The sequence below is a fragment of the Scyliorhinus canicula genome, chromosome 10 (genome assembly GCF_902713615.1).
Source record: "Scyliorhinus canicula chromosome 10, sScyCan1.1, whole genome shotgun sequence".
In the NCBI taxonomy this organism is placed as follows: Eukaryota; Metazoa; Chordata; class Chondrichthyes; order Carcharhiniformes; family Scyliorhinidae; genus Scyliorhinus; species Scyliorhinus canicula.
The window spans coordinates 3,356,191-3,377,788 of record NC_052155.1 but is presented as its reverse complement, the minus strand read 5'-3'; the positions used below and the strand labels follow the sequence as shown (position 1 = coordinate 3,377,788).

The 21,598-nt window shown below is 50.3% G+C and overlaps 1 protein-coding gene across 1 annotated transcript in view; it reads right to left on the bottom strand.

Annotated features, from left to right (window-relative positions):
* Positions 1-3,031: 3,031 nt before the first annotated feature.
* chpf2 (chondroitin polymerizing factor 2) overlaps positions 3,032-21,598 on the bottom strand; it is a 54,591-nt gene continuing 36,024 nt past the window's right edge. Inside the window, exons 3-4 of the mRNA XM_038808520.1 lie at positions 8,893-9,075; positions 3,032-7,627 (exon numbers count right to left, since the gene is read on the bottom strand). Of these exons, the coding sequence (XP_038664448.1) occupies positions 6,368-7,627; positions 8,893-9,075 (1,443 nt within the window). The 3' untranslated portion in view covers positions 3,032-6,367. The remainder of the gene's footprint in view (positions 7,628-8,892; positions 9,076-21,598) is intronic.

Sequence of the window (21,598 nt, the reverse complement as noted above, 5' to 3'; positions counted from 1 at the left end):
GGGAGTCCAGGCGATCGAAATGAACGTATTGCCCAGGTTCCTCTTCCTGTTTAGATCCATTCCGATCTACATCCCCAAGGCCTTTTTCAAAGCGCTGGACAAACTTATCATGGCGTTCGCATGGGGGGGGGGGGGGGGGGGGGGGGGAATGCTAGGATCCCAAAGAAGGTCCTACAAAAAACAAAATCCAGGGTGGGGCTAGCCCTCCCGAACCTACAATTCTACCACTGGGCAGCACCAGCTGAGCGAGTAAGGGGATGGATCCAGGAGCCAGAAGCCGAGTGGGTGCGTGCGGAGGAGGCTTCCTGCATGGGGACCTCCCTCCGGTCCCTCGCCACGGCAGCACTCCCATCCCCACCCAAAAAACACTCCAGCAGCCCAGTGGTGACAGCCACCCTCCAATCCTGGAACCAACTGCGGCATCAATTTGGCCTGACCAAAATGTCGGACAAGGCTCCCATCTGCAACAACCATAGGTTCACACCAGCACTGACTGACGCCACCTTCAAAAGGTGGAGGCAGGACGGGGGGACACTGACAGTCAGGGACCTATACACGGACGACAGGATCGCAACACTGGACGAACTGACAGAGAAATTTCGGCTAGCCAGGGGGAACGAGCTACGGTACCTGCAGCTCAAAAACTTCTTACGAAAGGAGACAAGGACGTACCCACAACAGACACTACTGGAAGACCTACTGGACGCAAGTATCCTAGAGAAAGGGAACTGTAGCGACATGTATGACCGACTGGTAGAAAGGGACGCCACCGTACTGGATGCAACAAGAAAGAAATGGGAGGATGACCTGGGGATTGAGATAGGGTGGGGACTCTGGAGCGAAGCACTGCATAGGGTCAACTCCACCTCCACGTGCGCAAGGCTCAGCCTGACGCAACTAAAAGTGGTACATAGAGCCCACTTAACAAGAAACCGTATGAGTAGGTTCTTCCCGGAGGTGGAGGACAGATGTGATCGGTGCCAAAGAGGCCCGGCCAACCACGCCCACATGTTCTGGTCTTGCCCCAGACTTGTGGAGTACTGGACAGCCTTCTTCGAGGCTATGTCCAAAGTCGTGGGGGTGAGGGTGGAGCCATGCCCAATAGTGGCGGTCTTCGGGGTTTCAGACCAGCCAGATCTATTCCTGGGGAGGAGGGCGACGCCCTTGCCTTTGCCTCCCTGATCGCCCACCGTAGAATCCTGTTTGGCTGGTGGTCAGCTGCACCGCCCAGAGCTGCAGACTGGCTGTCCGACCTCTCGGAATCTCTCCAAATGGAGAAAATCAAATTCGCCATCCGAGGGTCAGACGACGGCTTCCACAGAACGTGGGAGCCATTCATGCAATTGTTCCGGGACCTGTTTGTGGCCAACGAACAAGAAGAATAGTCGGGTGGCCAAGAATCAGGGGAAAATGGATGGGAATCGGGGGAAGGTAGCCGGGGGGGGGGGGGGGGGCTACGGGTTCGTTATGGGGGTTTGATGGCAAGCTAAGGCCCAAAACCAAACTGTAAATAAATGCCTATAAACATGTGCCTCGGCCATATTGGGGAATGTAAAATATGTATGCCGGTTAAAGGGGGCGGCCACAGTTGTTATTATGAAGATGCTTACCTGTAAATATACATGTTAATTTTTGCGTGTTTTGTTTTTCTAATAATTTGTAGTTTGTTGGATATAAAATATGAAAACTCAATAAAAAACATTTCAAAAAAAAATTAAACCCTACTTGTGACGATAAGTGATTATTATTAAATCTGTGGGATTCGTTACCGCAGAGAGCTGTAGAGGCTGGGTCATTATGTTCAAGGCCGAGACAGACGGGTTTTGAATCAGTGAGGGAATCAAGGGTTATGGGAATAAGGTGGGAAAGTGGAGTTGAGGATTATCTATCAGATCAGTCATCCATTAAATGGTGGAACAGACTCGATGGGCCAAATGGCCTACTTCTGCTCCTTCGCCTTATGGTCTTATCCATAAACTCTGTTGCCATGTCCAAAGTTCTGCTCTCAGCCCTGTGCTCCCTGACCTACACTGGCCCCTGGTCAAGCAATGCCTCAATTTAAAACTTCCTGCCCTTGTTTTTAAGGCCTTCAACACCTCACCCCTCCCGATCTCTATCATCTCCTCCAGCCCCCAGCCCAACCAGATATCAGCACTCCTCTAACTCTGGCTTCTTGTGAAACTCCACTTTTTAATCCCTTCACCATTGGCAGCCGTGTTTTCAGCTGCCTGGGGCCGGAGCTCTGAAATTCCCTCCTCAAACCTGCCCATCTCCCCAAATCTGCCCATCTTCCCAAACCTGCCCACTTGTTCTCCTAGGTTAAGACACTCCTTATACCAATCTCTTTGACCAAGATTTTGGACAAAGAGATTGGGGCAGCACTGTGGTTAGTACAGTTGCTTCACAGCTCCAGAGTCCCAGGTTCGATTCCCGGCTTGGATCAGTCTGTGCAGAGTTAGCACATTCTCCCCGTGTGCATGTGTGTGGGTTTTCTCCCACATTCCAAAGATGTGCGGGTTAGATGGATTGGCTATGCTAAATTGCCCTTAAGTGTCCAAAAAAGGTTAAGTGGGGTTACTGGGAGAGGGTGGAGGTGTGGGCTTAGATAGGGTGTTCTTTCCAAGGGCTGGTGCAGATTTGATGGGCTGAATGGCCTCCTTCAGCACTGTAAATTCTATGATCTGCCCTGATATAACCGCATATTTTGATATTATCGTAGCATACTTCTTCAACTTCATCTGTGTTTGTCATTGTTGATGCAAGATTTATTCACAGTACCATGGGAAGTGAGTTAGATTTTGTTTCTTAATGCCTCTGTGAAGGATCTTGGGCTACTTTTAATGTTAAAGGTGTTATATAAATACAAGTTTGTAAGTATTGTTTTAAAGTGGGGTTGGGCTGCAAGGGGGTACCAGGGAAATGAGTTTCAGACGACTGTTATTAACACTCAGCTGGTATTGGAAATGAGCGAAGGAGGTTTGGGAGCGAAGGTCTGTGTCCCCCGATCCCATTCAGCAATCAAACACAAACAGCTCATAATGCCATGTCATTGTTCAAAGTGGCAGCTACAGTATTACAGTATTAATAACAGTTACAACATAAAGTTACAGCTTTTGAGACACGTCAGAGCCCTGGATAGGCCGAAATAATGTCCATTCTGACACAAGTGCAATATTTTGTCTGCAGGAAGCAGTGCTGCCACTAGGAGAGCAGTACAAGCTTCCCAAAGCGTTTCACTAAAGCTGAATTATTTCTAAGCGACTGTTAAGTGGGAACACGTGGCAGGCACGCACACCCTTTCAAAACAGCAATTAGATGAATGACCAGCTAAACTGGTGTTTGTTGAGGGATAGAAGTTCACAAAGGCACCAGATTCCCTGCACTTTTAAAGTGTCGTGGGATCTTGTACAGCCACCCGAGAGGGCCAGACATGGCCGCGGTTTAATATCTCCTCTGAGAGACGGCAGCTCTGACAGTGCAGCACTCCCTCAGTACCGCAGTGCGGCTGCCTGCCTCAAACCCACGACAGTGCAAGTCAGAGGAGAGAGTGCTGCCAGCTGAGTGAAGGCTGATATTTAAACTGGAATGTTGAACGGTAAGAAGGGTTGGAAAGTTCCAACTTCTGCTCTCCCAGATTTGGGCTATGTTTGGGGAACTTTGCGTATAATACTTGGGTGGAAACCATGGGAATAATTTGAAGTTATTAACAGCACATTGAAGTGCAAAACATTGGAGGGAGTATCTCCCAATAATACATAACAGGCAGTATTAAACCAGTGACAACACTGGGAAGCAAGGTGCAAATTAAATCCAAGGCAGAAGCTAATTACTGATCATTACACAAAATAAGACAAATCCCATCCAGCGCCTTGTCTTCCCCTCCCTTCAATCTTGTTTACCTTCTCCCATCTCTCCGCAAGGGAACGCATGGCGCTGGTACCTGCAGCTTACTCAGGCAGATGTTATTTATGTGCAAGGCAAGATGTTGACAGGGTATTTGCACATTGAATAACTAACATGCTGCCTTATTGGATGTCTGTACACAAACAATCACACGCACGTGTGCAGAGGACTGAATATGACAGTATCCAGAATGGGAGCGATTCTCTGATCTCTCACCTGGGAAGCCACTGGCAGTCACAATAACTCAGCCAACGCCCTGATTGAGGTTGGGCGCGACTGGGGATTGTGCCAGGAGTTGACCCTTGGCCCTTCCAGAATGTGGGGGGGGGGGGACGACACGTCAGTGGCAGGGGTCCTGGTGGCCACCTCTCCCTCAGAATGCAGCTTTCCTGGAACCTGAACCAATTACCAGAGGGAAGAAAAATAATCGGCACCAATTCTCAAAGTGGAACCATTAAAATGAGTCTCTCACGGCCATTGGACCCACCCAAATGGTCCAGGACATCTATGCTGCAGGGGCTGGGGTGGTGCAGCCTCTCTTTCACCTCGAGAAAGGATTTTGAATCCAGTCCAGACAGTGGTGTCGTGGACCAGCGTCAAGGCGGATATTCCTTCCCAGAGCTCACTTACAGGCTGGAGATCGGGCAGTCTCAGTCACCGACCAAAACAAAGTTAACTGGAAATCGCACATGAAAGGCCAGAGTACAGAGTACACTGCGGAGTTCACACTGCTTTCCTACTCAGGCAGAAACAGGAGCTTTCTGTTGGTCTGTCTGTGCAGTGAAATTCTACGTACCCCACCTAACAGGGAATACTCTGAATATCGGTGCCTGAGGCCCGAGCTGCTCCACTTGCCAGTGCTAACGTTCCTCAGCTCATTGACGCTTTCCCGAGCTGCTCTGTTCCTCTCCCGCTCTAGAAGGTTTGCACGATTAGAAAGCCAGGAGGTGATCACAGCCAAGTCCTGCTGATATTGATTAGCCCTCAGCTGGATTATTACAGCCAGTCCCAGACGCCAGTTTTATGAAGGAAGTCAAGGCCTTGGGGAGGATGTACAGATTTCCCAGAATGGAGCCATAGACAAGGGGGTTCAGCAAAGAGGGGAGACTGGAAAAGCAGAGATCGTTCTCTTTTCAGCAAAGAAGGTTAAGAGGAGATTTAACAAAGGTGTTCAAAACCACCAAGGGTTTGGAGAGAATAAATAAGGACAACCTATTTTCTGCGGCAGGGGGGAACCCAGAGGACACAGATTGAACTCAATTGGCGAAAGAATCAGGGGGAGATGGGAATTTTTTTAAAACACAGCGAGTTGTTGTGATGGGGACAACGCTGCATGAAGGGGTAGAGGGAACTGGAGAAATACCTGAAAAGGAGAGATTTACAAGGCAGAGGGGGAGGAGGGAGTGAGACCAATTGGTCTTTCCAGGAGCCAGAACGAGCATGATGGCCGAATGGACTTCTATCTCTGGTCCCAATATTGACAGCTGAGCAATTTCCATCAGGATCACTGGATGGGGATTAATGCCTGCTACTGTTTCCCTGGTCAAACAAAGCAGTAAGCGAGTTGTTAACACACCAAACCTCTGAATGCAGCAAAGCTAGAAATCCAATGGAACTAAATACTGGAGAGGGGGAGATGTGGGATGGATAAAACTCCCAGGGTCTTTTCTGGTTGAAGTTCAGTGTTTTCAGAATGAGTGTGCATGACCGGACAGAGTGGTACATACAGGGTACGGGCGAGGACTGGGTTGGATGGACTGAGTGACGTTTACTTATTGGGTGCTTTTTCAAATCTCTTACTGACTAAAATATTTGCTGAACATTTTGCTCAAAATTTGGCCAATTTGCTGACGAGGACCCAGCAGGAAATCCGCTTCCGTTTACCATCAGTTTATTTTCCAGGACTTCTCTCTGTTCACTGAAGCGAGAGATGGTAGCACTGGAGAATGGACCCCCCCCCCCCCCCCCCCACTCCAATGTCAAATTCACAATGAAAGCCCCGAATGCAGCACTTCATCAAACCCGGGGAAATTTTACAAAATGAGAACTGGTGCCATATGTGGGCTGTAAAAGTCTGCAGACTGTGGGAGAAGGGAAGACCGAGAGAAGCAAGGATTACTTCGCTGCATTGCAACTGCCCCAAATTGGGAATCGTTACATTTCCATGTTCCACCGTTCCACGGTTGACCGTTATGGTAACTCCATCTGCCCCGGTTCCATCGAGCTTAATTCGCCCTGCCCAGGAAAATCTATTAATCTGGGGTTTGAAATGATCAATTGATCTCTAACCTCACAGTTTGTGTGGGTGGGGGAAGCGTTCCAGATTGCCTAACCCTTTGTATGAAGGGGAATGGATTTGATTGGGGATTAGGGACAGCATCTAACTGACTATCAGTTCCTGACATCACATAAAATACCGCGTGCAGTTAAGTGCCACAACATCCCCCTCATTACAATGTCAAGTCTAAGTACTGTTGGCTTGTTCTTGCTCAAACATGGCTAAGGCCAGCTGGGAGCGCGATGCAAGTCCTTGCAGGTTGCTGAGGATACAGCGGTGGTACACCTCCTCACTCAGCCGGGGGTTGCATGTGCGGTGGGTGTACTTCTGCACCAGGGCTGGTTCCACCGGCCGGAAGACATGCAGGCCCGAGTATTTGATGAACACGTCGTACACCTCCATGCTCTCCAGCATCTCGTCATTGTCCAGGATGTCGGCGGCCATCTTGGTCCTGGCCGCCATGTAGTCCGAGTTGAAGAAGCAGGCCTCACTAAAGACCCGCCGATCAAAATGGCCATCCTTCAGGAAGTCAGCAGAAGAGGGTGTCTGCTGCTCCCGGTAGATAATGGCAGGGTTGTACTCCTGGAAATGGATGGGGAAGAAGACCTGCCAGTTATTTATGGTGTTCATGCGGCAGCGGTTCAGAAACTCGCCATTGATCTCAGTCCAGACGCTGGCGATGAAGAACAAGGTGTCTACTGGGTGCTTTTTGGAAATGATGTCCATGATCTTAATCTGGGAAGGAACGTCCGTCTTGACGCTGATCCACGGGATTTTGACATCAGAGTATCGCTTCTCAATCTCGGCGATAGCAGACTTGACCCCCGCAAATATATCGTTCTGGCTCACACGCTGTGCGTCAAAGGGGTCGTAGATGAAGAGGAATGTCAGTAGCATGTTATCATGTACGTCCAGGGCATTCATAGAGTAGGCCTCCAGGAAATTGGCCACATAGCCCTCCTCGTGCACGGTCAGGGGCAGGATCACCTGAACCCGGGTAGCCTCAGTCACATAGGGCATGGGAATGATCTCGACGGTGCTGAGGGGCCGCAGCAGGCTGACCCGCTTCACAATGGCCCGGCTGTAGCCCTTCTGGGTGTGGGCCTCCAGCATGAGGTCCAGTGTGTACTCCATCCCACGGGTGGGGTCAAAGCGGCGGTAGCCATTGAGAAGCTGCCTCTTGCGGAAGCGCAACGCGGGCTGGTATTTCTCATTCAGCTGCTGCACTGCCGTCTCTATGATGTCACTGATGTCGGCCTTGTTGATGCCGCGGAGTTCACACTTTGGAGCTCCTTCCACACACGAGTAAATCTGCCCTTCCGTGAAATAATCCCAGTTTATAACCTCAAAGCGAGTTTTGGGTTTGAATGGAGGGTTGATGCCAATTGGCCAGGAAGCTCCTGCTTCCCCCTCTGGTGTCAGCTTACTCAGGTTCTTTATTTCCACCTACAACACAGACACAAAGAAAAAGAGATTACGCTCGGGAATTTCAATTCTTGAGAAACCCAAGTGGGCGATGGTGAAGGGCGGCAGTGAGGTTGTGGAAAGCAGGAGGACGGAAGAGCTGAATCAGGAAAGCGAAGGTTCACTGACACAAGCCCAGGACGTTGGTTTTGTATTTTTACCTTCTTCCTATGATCTGGATGATCACAGAATCCGTACAGTGCAGAAGGAGGCATTCGGCCCATCACATCTGCACCCACCCTCCCCAGACCCACACCCCCGCCCTATCCTGGTAACGGTAGGGCTGGTTTAGCTCAGTGGGCTAGCGGCGTTGGTTTGTGATGTAGAACAAGGCCAGCAGCGCGGGTTCAATTCCCGTATCGGCCTCCCCAAACAGGCGCCGGAATGTGGCAACTACGGGCTTTTCACAGTAACTTCATACTTGTGACAATAAACGGGTTTTCTTATTTTCTAACCCCACCTAACCTCTTGGACCCCAAGGGGCAATTAACACGGCCAATCCACCAAACCTGCACATCTTTGGACTGTGGGAGGAAACCGGAGCACCCGGAGGAAACCCACGCAGACACGGGGCGAACGTGCAGACTCCGCACAGTGACCCGAGGCGGGAATTGAATCCGGGACCCTGGCGCTGTGAGGCAGCAGTGCTAACCACTGTGCCACCGTGCTATGGGATGATTCACAAGCTGATTAATAAATTGACAATATTGTGTTTTTATTCTCTTTGTATCTCCGAGAGCAATGTGAAGTGATGGAAGCTTAGAGGATAGGGTTTGAATGGAATAGACAGGGGAAATTTCAGGCCAGAGTGCACAGAGGCCATCGGTGGAAGCAGGAGAGACAAGGAGAATGTTTTTCTTACACACAGCGAGTTGTTGCAACTAGCGCTGCCTGAAAGGGCGGTGGAAGCAGATTCAACAAGAACTTTCAAAAGGAATTGGGTGAATACTCGAAAAGATTAAATGTGCAGGTAATGGAGAAAGGACAGGGCAACAGGACTAACTGAACTGACAGAATGAGGCAGAGGATGGAGGCACTTGAAGAACTGTACCCCAGGACAGAAGAGGACAAATAACGACCTGTGGATTTTGTGGTAAAGCAGATGGAATCAAAGTGCTCAAATTCTCAAAAAAAAAGTTTAAAACTCCTGGGGTTTTGTGCAATAAAAACAGAATTGTATTTATTTACGGTGTCTGTGGGCTGGCATCCTCACAGAATGAGCTAAGCCATCTTCAAGCCAACCTTACCTGCAGCTTTCTGATTTCCCTGTATGTCCTCTCCAGCTCAATCTCACTGAAGCGACGGTGAAGGCGGTACATTAGCATGGGGTCAGACACTAGGTGAACTGCAGCGGCCCTTTTGAACTCTCCACTGTCTTCTTTGTCTGGGTCTGTGTTCTTGCCTAGCTGGAAGGAGTGGTAATGTACATCCTGGAACAACAAGCATGTTGAGACATCAGTGTAAAGGGAAGAGAACATTTCAGGCAACCAGTGTCAGCAACAAGCGGTCCCACACAGAGTGAAGCTCACTCTACACTGCAGTTTCTCACTACTCTGCACTTAACGCACCAGTGAGACAATCTTCCATTTAGACATGGGCTGGTGCAGAAATGGAATACTGCTGAAAGAAACAGACATGCCGTCGAGGATTCCGGCAATATCTCTCATTTCCCACCAGCAATGCAGCCTAGTTACAGAACCAATACCTGGGGCCACATGAGAAGCAGCTTTACCCAGTGAGCCCGTGACCCACATGCAAACGGCAGTCACAGGCAGGCAGAAAGGACTTCCATTGTCCCTCTGGATTGGGTGTGAACAGTGCTCCCAAAAGTACGGGCCCAGTGTTTGACCCAATGCAACAAAGGCCAATAATACTGATCTGGGAGCCATCAGGTTACCGAGAATCAACTTTTCACCAAATGCAACAACTTTTCAAATGAAGATTTCGATCTCGAATACCAAACTGAATCGATGACTCTAGTACCAACACTCTCTTGAAAACAAATTACTCAGCTTTCAACTAGATTTAGCAATTATTTAAAATCTTCGCCCCTGGTTATTGACCCCTCTGCCAAGGAAAATTGCTCCATCAAATCCACTCTCAATATGTCTCCTATCCATATTTTAGTCCACTCTGAGCTAGACATCGGGACCTCATTCATCCTGTTCAAACTATCACAGATAAGATCATCTCTGATCACTTCTTTGTATTGCTTTCCAGCCCAGACACCCAAACAAAATGTCTACTATTGGAAGTGAGTGATTGGGCAGCACTTGCTGAAAGTTACTGAGTGCGCCAACACTTACAGTAACAAATCTAATTTCAGATAATTACTTGAGCTCATATCATAGCCCATTTACACTTGTTAGAAGCGACACACATTGATACGCAGAAACTTATTCTCTGCAAACAAAAGAAACATATTCAATCCTATTGCCAACCTCCTTTTGCTCTCCAAACTCCATCAGCAAGTTGTCATCTTCAAAGTTCAAGCCCATCTTTCCCACAATTCCATATTTCAATCCCCCAGTCAGATTTCCGTCCTGCCTCAGTCCTGAATCAGCCCTTATGAAAGTCACAGATAACATCAGTGTCTAGATGGGTTGAACTTCAGTCACTTGGTTCTATTCTGAAATCTTTCACACAGCGAGTGGTTGGGGTCTGGAATCCACAGCCTGGAAGCGTGGTGGGTTCAATCGATGCATTCAAGACGGCATTAGATGATTAAGGGGAGGTACGGTAGAACAGTGGTTAGCACTGTTGCTTCATAGCTCCAGGGTCCCATGTTCGATTCCCAACTTGGGTCACTGTGCGGAGTCTGCACATTCTCCCCATGTCTGTGTGGGTTTCCTCCGGGTGCTTCAGTTTCCTCCCACAAGTCTCGAAAGACGTGCTGTTAGGTGAACTGGACATTCTGAATTCTCCGTGTACCCGAACAGGCGCCGGAATGTGTCGACTAGGGGATTTTCACAATAACTGCATTTTTGTTTATGTTTTATAAATTTAGAGTGCCCAAATCAATTTTTCCAATTAAGGGGCAATTTAGTGTGGCGAATCCACCTACCCTGCACATCTTTGGGTTGTGGGACCAAAACCCACACAGACACAGGGAGAATGTGCAAACTCCGCACAGACAGTGACCCAGAGCCGGGATCTCAGCGCGTGTGAAGCAGCAGTGCTAACCACTGCACCGCCATGCTGCCTCCTTCATTGCAGTGTTAATGTAAGCCTACTTGTGGCACTAATGAAGGTCATGATTACTTGAAAGTAATGAATGAGGAGAGGTATGGGATAAAGGCAGGGGAATGGCACTAAATCATGATGCTCGTCTGGTGACTCAGTGCAGACACGATGGGCCGAACTGCCTCCTCCTGGCTCTGTGATAATTCTCCGATTTCTATCTATTGAATTAGATCCCAAGATTGGAATCGCTCCATCATTGGTAGCCATGCTTTGATCTGTCAAAGATCACAGCCTGGACCCTCCTCTCTAAACGTCTCGGCCTCTCTTCACTGCTTTAAGAAGGTCCTTAAAACCTACCTCCATGTCTAAACTTTGGTCACTTGCCCAAACATCTCCTTCAGTGGTGCAGTGTCAAGCATTGTTTGATAACCGCTCCTGCAAAGCATCTTGGGATGTTCTATACTATTAAAGATGCCATCTAAATGCAGGTTGTTGGTGTTGTCACCGATCAGCCTCGGCCTGGGTGTTTTCCAGGTCTGGCTCCAAGTGGGCACTGTTTCATTACCCGAGACCTGATGTGAATTCACAAGGTGCCTGACTGATGCTCTCACTAGTTCAGATCACCATTCTGTGGAAAGCTAGGTGGGGTGGCTGCGTCGAACATTAATCAGCATGTCCCATATCGAACTTGAAAGCCTCTGGGTTCCTGCATCAGTTCTGAGAAATTACCAGCAAAATTACACATCAGGCAGCGCAACCCTTTAGTTTAAAAAACTGCCTCAGCACAACCCTCTGAAAGGTGAAGACGTCATCAGCGGCTGCAGTGAAGATTGGTGATGCAGACTCTCATTGATGCTGGCAGTAGCTGATGGTGGCGACACAGTGTGCCGCTGGTTGGCCCCAAAATAACTCAGGGGCAAATACGAGAGGCAAAGCCACACCACAGCAAGTTTGAGAATCTGAAATCAGATTTTTTTGTAAATAAAACAAATCTTGAATAAAAAGCGGGTAACGGTGAAAAATGGCAGTGAATCTCTCGGGTGGGTGTAAAAATCAAACTGACTATAGAACATACAGTGCAGGAGGCCATTTGGCCCATCGAGTCTGCACCGACTCACTTAAGCCCTCACTTCCACCCTATCCCCGTAACCCAATAACCCCTCCTAACCTTTTCGCCATGAAGGGCAATTTATCATGGCCAATCCACCTAACCTGCACGTTTTTGGACTGTGGGAGGAAACCGGAGCACCCGGAGTAAACCCACGCAGACACGGGGAGAACGTGCAGACTCTGCAGACAGTGACCCAGCCGGGAATCGAACCTGGGACCCTAGCGCTGTGAAGCCACAGTGCTATCCACTTGTGCTACCATGCTGCCCATTGACTCTGTTAGTGAAAGGAACTTCCTGCCCATCCCCAGTCCGGTTGACATGTGACTCCAGTCTCAAACAAACGTGGTTGACTGGATTACTGTAAAGTTTCGGTACCCTAATCTAAGGAAAGATATACTGCCATTGGAGGCAGCCCAGTGGAGGTTCACTCGGTTGATCCCGGGTAGGGAGGGATTTTCTCATGAGATTGAGTAGACTGGGCCTGTATTCATTGGAGTGCTGAAGAATGAGAGGCGAGCTTACGGAGACTCCCAGGGGGCTTGACACGGTCAATACAGGGAGATGCGGCATGGTAGCACAGCGGTTAGCACTGTTCTTCAGAGCACCACGGTCCCAGGTTCAATTCCCGGCTTGGGTCACTGTCTGTGCGGAGTCTGCACGTTCTCCCCGTGTCTGCGTGGGTTCCCTCCGGGTGCTCTGGTTTCCTCCGGGTGCTCCGGTCCAAGTCCCGAAAGATGTGCTGTTAGGCGAATTGGACATTCTGAATTCTCCCTCTGTGTACCCGAACAGGAGCCGGAGTGTGGTGACTAGGGGATTTTCACAGTAACTTCATTGCAGTGTTAATGTAAGCCTACTTGTGACACTAATAAAGATTATTATTATTGTGGGAGAGTCTAGGACCAGAGGGCAGAATGTCAGAGTAGGAATTCGACCATTTAAGACAGAAATGAGGAGGAATTTCTTCTCTGAGAATAGTAAATCTGTGGAATTCTTTACTACAGAGGGCTGTAGAAGCTGGGCCGATAATTATGTTGAAGGCTTAGATTTTTAATCAGTAGAATTAAGGGTTATGGGAACAAGGTGGAAAAGTGGAGTTGAGGATTATCATATCGGATCAATCATGCTCTCATTGAATAGCAGAGCAGATTCGATGGGCCGAATGGTCTACTTCTGCTCCATGTCGTATGGTCTTTTCACAGAATCTGAATATTAGTGCAGAAGAGGCTCTTCAGCCCATTGAGTCTGCACCGATGCATGAAAGATATCCGACCTGACTACCTAATCCCATTTGTCAGCTCCTAGCCCACAGCCTTGAATGTTATGACGTGCCAAGTCCTCATAAGACAAAGGAGCAGAATTAGGCCACTTGGCCCATCGAGTCTGCTCCAACATTCAATCATGGCTGATGTTTCTCATCCCCATTCTCCTGCCTTCTCCCCATAACCCCTGATCCCCTTGTTGATCAAGAATCTATCTGTCTGTCTAAAAGACACTCAGTGATTTGGCCTCCACAGCCTTCTGTGGCAAAGAGTTCCACAGATTCACCACCCTCTGGCTGAAGAAATTCCTCATCTGTTTTAAAAGATCGTCCCTTTAGTCCGAGATGGTGTCCTCTGCTTCTAGTATTTCCTCCAAGTGGAAACATCCTTTCCACATGAAATGAAAAATGAAATGCAAATCGCTTATTGTCACAAGTAGGCTTCAATGAAGTTACTGTGAAAAGCCCCTAGTTGCCACATTCCGGCGCCTGTTCGGGGAGGCTGGTAAGGGAATTGAACCGTGCTGCTGGCCTGCCTTGGTCTGCTTTAAAAGCCAGTGATTTAGCCCTGTGCTAAACGTCCGCTCTATCCAGGCCTTGCAGTATCCTGCAAGTTTTTTTCTTTTTTTAAAAAAGTAATTGTTATTCAAATTTTCAACAAATTTTAACCAACAAGATGGAAGAAAAGAGAAAAAACAGTAACTCCCCTTCCAAATACAGAAGCAATAAATTAACAAAAATAATTAATTAACATGGAAACAAATACACATACCAGTAAAGAACCCCCCCGCCCATCCCCCCCCCCCCCCCCCCCCCCCCCAACATCCCCCATCCCCCCCCCTCCCAGTTTGATAAACCCAGCCATATCGTTGATCCAGGATTCCACGCTCGGGGGCCTCGCATCCTTCCACTGCAAAAGAATCCTGCGCCGGGCTACCAGGGACGCAAAGGCCAGAATGCCGGCCTCTTTCGCCTCCTGCACTCCCGGCTCCGCTGCCACTCCAAAAATTGCGAGCCCCCAGCCCGGCTCAACCCTGGAGCCAACCACCCTTGACAACGTCGCCGTGGCGCCCCTCCAAAAGCCCTCCAGCGCAGGGCACGCCCAAAACATATGGGTGTGGTTTGCTGGGCTCCCCAAACACCTGACACACCTGTCCTCCCCCCAAAGAACTGGCTCAGCCTGGTCCCAGTCATGTGCGCCCTATGCAGCACCTTCAGTTGGATTAAACTAAGCCTCGCACAGGAGGAAGAGGAATTCACCCTCCCCAGGGCATCCGCCCACGTACCCTCATCAATCTCCTCTCCCAGCTCCTCCTCCCACTTATCCTTCAGCTCCTCCACCGAGGCCTCCTCCCCCTCCTGCATCACTTGGTAGATTGCCGAGATCCTCCCCTCACCGAACCACGTCCCAGAGAGCACCCTGTCCTGAACCCCCCTTGGCGGCAACAGTGGAAACTCCGCCACCTGCCGCCTAACAAACGTCCTAATCTGCATGTATCTAAAGGTGTTCCCTGGGGGAAGGCCCAACCTTCCCTCCAACTCCTCCAAGGTCACAAACTTCCCGTCGAGAAAGAGGTCCCCCATCCGCCTGATACCCGCCCTGTGCCAGCTCAAAAACCCTCCGTCCATCCTCCCTGGTATAAACCGGTGGTTCCCCTGTATCGGGGACCAAATTGAAGCCTTCACCTCCCCCCTATGCCGCCTCCACTGCCCCCAAATTTTGAGGTGTAGCCATGCTGGCCACGCAAAATGGACACTGAGCCAAACTAAAATGGAAGACAGAAGGAAAAGCCTGTTTAGTGAGAACAGACAGCCTGCTCTCAACTAATTAGCATTTTGCAAGCAGCAAACCCGTTTCTGGCCAGGTGCAAGATCTCCAAGCCAAAGGTGTTAATGGCAAAGCGCTTAGCATTCTGATGAGGCAGCCCAGATCCAGGCACAAACAATGGCAACATTTCCATCTCAATGTAACACTTAATTGGTTGTGCAGACAGGATGGCACCAGAGTAACGAATATCGAAACCACCCCCCAACATCGAGGGAAGCCCCCGCATTGGAGGATTTCGAAGGTAACCGTTTGGAAAGGCTCCAATCGGTACCGAAAGGTAGAGCCCGCCTAGAAGGGGGCAAGGACATTAGAGAGGGGTATAAAGGCAAATTCCCCACAGAGCCCGGTCTGTTAAACCCGTGCTCCGGCCCTGACTGACATCTTGCATCCTGACTCCAGCCGTTGAGCACCAGCCGCCGAAACCGTAAGTTCAACGCTCGCTACGCGATCCAAGCCCACTAGACCCCCAGTACCAGAACGCTTGCTGAAGGCTGCAGTACAAGACCAGGACGAAGGCCTCGTTCTCTGACCTTGCCTGTTCCTGTTAGATAAGTATTCTGTTCACTTAAGTTTAGTTATAGCTTAGTCTCTTAGTGTGCATGAGTATTTATTATAACTGTATAATAAATATTGATCGTTTGAACCTTACTAATCGGTGTATCGTCTTTATTACTTTGAACTTGACCTTGGAATACTTGTGACGTTGTCTATACGGCAACTGGCGACTCCCAGAGCTGAATAAATACATAGAACAGAGCCTAGTAGTGTTAAGCACACGTCGAATACGGAGGCGTGTTAATACACTCCAATAAACGCGTTTTACAACCACAGTAAAACGTGCAACAGAGGGTAGCCACCACCACCAGACTCGTAGTATATCTTGTTGGGGGGAGCGACAACGGCACCGTCACCAGCGCCTCCAGGCTCGTCCCCACACAGGACATAGAACATAGAACGATACAGCGCAGTACAGGCCCTTCGGCCCACGATGTTGCACCGACATGGGAAGTCAAAAACTAAAGGCCATCTAACCTACACTATGCCATTATCATCCATATGCTTATCCAATAAACTTCTAAATGCCCTCAATGTTGGCGAGTTCACTACTGTTGCAGATAGGGCATTCCACGGCCTCACCACTCTTTGCGTAAAAAACCTACCTCTGACCTCTGTCCTATATCTATTACCCCTCAATTTAAGGCTATGTCCCCTCGTGCTAGCCACCTCCATCCGCGGGAGAAGGCTCTCACTGTCCACCCTATCTAACCCTCTGATCATTTTGTATGCCTCTATTAAGTCACCTCTTAACCTTCTTCTCTCGAACGAAAACAACCTCAAGTCCATCAGCCTTTCCTCATAAGATTTTCCCTCCATACCAGGCAACATCCTGGTAAATCTCCTCTGCACCCGTTCCAAAGCTTCCACGTCCTTCCTATAATCAGGCGACCAGAACTGTACGCAATACTCCAAATGCGGCCGTACCAGAGTTTTGTACAACTGCAACATGACCTCATGGCTCCGGAACTCAATCCCTCTACCAATAAAGGCCAACACACCATAGGCCTTCTTCACAACCCTATCAACCTGGGTGGCAACTTTCAGGGATCTATGTACATGGACACCGAGATCCCTCTGCTCATCCACACTACCAAGAATTTTACCATTAGCCAAATATTCCGCATTCCTGTTATTCTTTCCAAAGTGAATCACCTCACACTTCTCCACATTAAACTCCATTTGCCACCTCTCAGCCCAGCTCTGCAGCTTATCTATGTCCCTCTGTAACCTGCAACATCCTTCCGCACTGTCTACAACTCCACCGACTTTAGTGTCGTCTGCAAATTTACTCACCCATCCTTCTGCGCCCTCCTCTAGGTCATTTATAAAAATGACAAACAGCAACGGCCCCAGAACAGATCCTTGTGGTACGCCACTCGTAACTGAACTCCATTCTGAACATTTCCCATCAACTACCACTCTCTGTCTTCTTTCAACTAGCCAATTTCTGATCCACACCTCTAAATCACCCTCAATCCCCAGCCTCCGTATTTTCTGTAATAGATGACCGTGGGGAACCTTATCAAACGCTTTACTGAAATCCATATACACCACATCAACTGCTCTACCCTCGTCTACCTGTTCAGTCACCTTCTCAAAGAACTCGATAAGGTTTGTGAGGCATGACCTACCCTTCACAAAATCATGCTGATTATCCCTAATCATATTATTCCTATCTAGATTATAAATCGTATCTCTTACAATCCTCTCCAAGACTTTACCCACAACAGACGTGAGGCTCACCGCCCTATAGTTACCGGGGCTATCTCTACTCCCCTTCCTGAACAAAGGGACCACATTTGCTATCCTCCAGTCCTCTGACACTATTCCTGTAGCCAATGATGACATAAAAATCAAAGCCGAAGGCTCAGCAATCTCTTCCCTGGCTTCCCAGAGAATCCTAGGATAAATCCCATCAGGCCCCGGGGACTTATCTATTTTCACCTTGTCCAGAATTGCCAACACTTCTTCCCTACGCACCTCAATGCCATCTATTCTAATAGCCTGGGTCTCAGCATTCTCCTCCACAACATTATCTTTTTCCTGAGTGAATACTGACGAAAAGTATTCATTTAGTATCTCGCTTATCTCCTCAGCCTCCACACACAACTTCCCACCACTGTCCTTGACTGGCCCTACTCTTTCTTTTATTCCTGACATACCTATAGAAAGCTTTTGGGTTTTCCTTGATCCTACCTGCCAAAGACTTCTCATGTCCCCTCCTTGCTCGTCTTAGCTCTCTCTTTAGATCCTTCCTCGCTTCCTTGTAACTATCAAGCGCCCCAACTGAAACTTCACGCCTCATCTTCACATAGGCCTCCTTCTTCCTCTTAACAAGAGATTCCACTTCTTTGGTAAATCACGGTTCCCTCGCTCTACCCCTTCCTCCCTGCCTGACTGGTACGTACTTATCAAGAACATGCAATAGCTAGGACGCCACCTCCATCCTTTTCCATGCCACCCCCTCCATCACCCACCTACGTATCATCGCCATGTTGGCGGCCCAGTAGTACCCACATAGGTTGGGCAACACCAACCCCCCTACCCCTCTCCAGGAACACCCTCCTCACCCTCGGGGTCTTCTGCGCCCACACAAACCCCGAAATACTCCTATTGACCCTCCTGAAAAAAGCCTTCGGAATCATGATAGGGAGGAACTGGAAGAGGAACAGAAACCTCGGGAGCACTGTCATTTTGACCGATTGGACCCTGCCCGCTAGGGAGAGTAGCAACATATCCCACCTCCTAAACTCCTCCTCCATCTGCTCCACCAGCTTCGTAAAGCTGAGCCTTTGCAGGGCCCCCCAGCTCCTGGCTATCTGGACCCCCAGGTACCTGAAACTCCTGTCCGCCCTTTTCAGTGGGTGTTCCCCAATCCCTCTCTCCTGGTCCCCAGAATGCACCACGAACAGCTCACTCTTCCCCACGTTGAGCTTATATCCAGAGAAGTCACCGACCTCCCCAAGAATCCTCATCACCTCCGGCATCCCCCCCACCGGGTCTGCCACATATAACAATAAATCATCCGCATCTAATGACAGCCGATGCTCCTCCCCCACACTATCCCCCTCCAGTTCCTCGACTCCCTCAGCGCCATGGCCAGGGGTTCGATCGCCAGCGCAAACAGCAGGGGAGACAGGGGACACCCCTGCCTCGTCCCCCGGTACAGTCGAAAATTCTCCGACCTCCTCCCATTCGTAACCACACTCGCCACCGGGGCATCATACAGCAGCCTCACCCACCTAATAAATCCCTCTCCAAACCCGAACCTTTTCATAACCTCCCAAAGATATCCCCACTCCACCCTATCGAAGGCCTTCTCCGCGTCCATCGACGCCACTATCTCCGCCTCCCCATCCACTGCCAGCATCATTATGACATTGAGACGCCTCCGTACATTAACATTCAACTGCCTTCCCTTTACAAAACCCGTTTGATCCTTGGTATGACCTGCGGCACCATGTCCTCCACCCTCCTGGCCAAGACTTTTGCTAGCAGTTTCGCGTTCACGTTGAGGAGCGAGAAATGTCTTTACGACCCACACTGATAGGGGTCCTTCTCCTGCTTCAGAATCAATGAGATCAACGCCCTGGACATCGTCGGGGGCAAAGCCCCCCCTTCCCTCGCCTCGATAAGGGTCCTTACTAGCAGCGGGCCCAGCAGGTCTGAAAACTTCTTTTAGAATTCAACCGGGAACCCATCGGGCCCCGGTGCCTTCCCTGTCTGCATGCTCCCCATCGCGTTAACCAGCTCCTCCAACCAAACTGGTGCCCCCAATCCCCCCCACCTACTCCTCCCTCACTCTCGGGAACTCCAGCTTGCCCAGAAAGCGGTCCATTCCTGCCTCCTCCACTGGGGATACTGACCGGTACAGTTCCTCATAGAAGGCCCTGAACACTCCGTTAATGCCCCTCGCACTCCGCACCAGACTTCCTCCTCCATCCCTAACTCCCCTATCTCCCTAGCCGCCTCCGGAGCTGGTGCGCCAGCATTCGACACGCCTTTTCCCCGTATTCGTATACTGCCCCCTGTGCCCTCCTCCATTGCGCCTCCGCCTTCCTGGTGGTCAATGTATCAAACTCCGCTTGGAGGCTACGACGCTTCCTCAATAGCCCTTCTTCCGGGACCTCCGCGTACCTCCTGTCCACCCTCACCATTTCTTCCACCAGCCTCTCCCTCTCCCTTTTCTCCCCCCTCTCCCTATGCGCCCTGATGGAAATCAGCTCCCCCCTAACCACCGCCTTCAACGCCTCCCAGACCACCCCCACCTGCACCTCCCTGTTATCATTAATTTCTAGGTACCCTTCTATACACCTCTGGACCCGCCCGCACACCTCCTCGTCCGACAGCAGCCCCACCTCCAACCTCCACATCGGGCGTTGGTCCCTCCCCTCCCCCAGCTCTCGATCCACCCAATGCGGAGCGTGGTCTGAAATGGCTATCGCCGAATATTCCGCAAAGATGGCGCCAAGGGCAGCACGGTGGCCTAGTGGTTAGCACAACCGCCTCACGGCGCTGAGGTCCCAGGTTCGATCCCGGATCTGGGTCACTGTCCGTGTGGAGTTTGCACATTCTCCCCGTGTCTGCGTGGGTTTCGCCCCCACAACCCAAAAATGTGCAGAGTAGGTGGATTGGCCACGCTAAATTGCCCCTTAATTGGAAAAAATAATTGGCTAATCTAAATTTAAAAAAAAAAAGATGGCGCCGGAGCGAGGCGACTCTCTGCAAGCACTCCCCAACAGATCCACTTTTAACTTAACTTATACTCGTTCTAACCTTTTAAAATTTAATTCTAAAGCTAACATTACTAACCTCTCTCTTTTATCTTCTCTTGCAGGCTTGAAGATCCTCCGAGGCCCTTGGAGACCTTTTGACCCGACCCGACCTCCGTGACCTGGAAGAAGATCGGGCCCAAACCGGAAGTGAAGCCCCGACCTCGATTTGGAGCCGACCCGGGCCTCGCAGCTCCAAACCCGGCCTAACTACCGACGCCAGCCCCTGGAGGGCCCGGCCTAGTCCCCGGAGCTCCCGATCCGACCCCCGATGGCAAGACCCGGCCCAACGCGACCCCGAGAGACCCGCCCAGCGACCCGACCCGGAGAGGCCCGCCCAGCAACCCGACCTACCTGGTGATGGAAGAAAGAAAAAAAGAAAAATCAACATGGAGGCTCCACCGTGCCGACTTCAAGATCCGACCCCTGGAGCGCCCAGGGAGGGAACAGACCATGGGACCTAGCCCAACCTGCCCCAGGAAGCCCCTGACCACGACCCAGAAACAACGGAGACCGCGCGCGAGGACCCGAACACACTGCAAGGTATTCCCGCGCCCGCAGAACGCCGGGACCCATCCGGATCGCAAACTCACCCCCCCAGCAACCCCTCTACCTCAACCAGCGCCCGGGACCCTGCCAAACGCGACCCCGGAAACGTAAAGAGCGCCCTGGACCCCGCCAGACGCAACCACCTACCTTCCACAAGGGCTGACGTCTCCCATCGGATCCCAGGATCATCCAGCAGCAGCCGCCGACCGAGGAAGCGAGGGAAACGCAGCGGTCTGCAGGTTAGACTGAAGCAACGCGGTTTCAAGACCCCTCTCCCCCAGCATACTCCTGGCAAACGTCCAAGCGATTGAAAACACGCTGGATGAACGTAACGCCAGACTTACCTCTCAGAGGGAAGTAAGAGACTGCTGTGTGCTCTGTTTCACAGATAGCCATGATGTGGAGATGCCGGCGTTGGACTGGGGTGAGCACAGTAAGAAGTCTTACAACACCAGGTTAAAGTCCAACAGGTTTGTTTCAAACACGAGCTTTCGGAGCACGGCTCATTCACCTGAAGAAGGAGCCGTGCTCCGAAAGCTCGTGTTTGAAACAAACCTGTTGGACTTTAACCTGGTGTTGTAAGACTTCTTACTGTTTCACAGAGACATGGCTCACCCCCGCCTCACCGGACTGTGCCATACAACCTGAAAGCTTCTCTATTCACCGGGCGGACCGCACGGCATCTTCAGGCAAA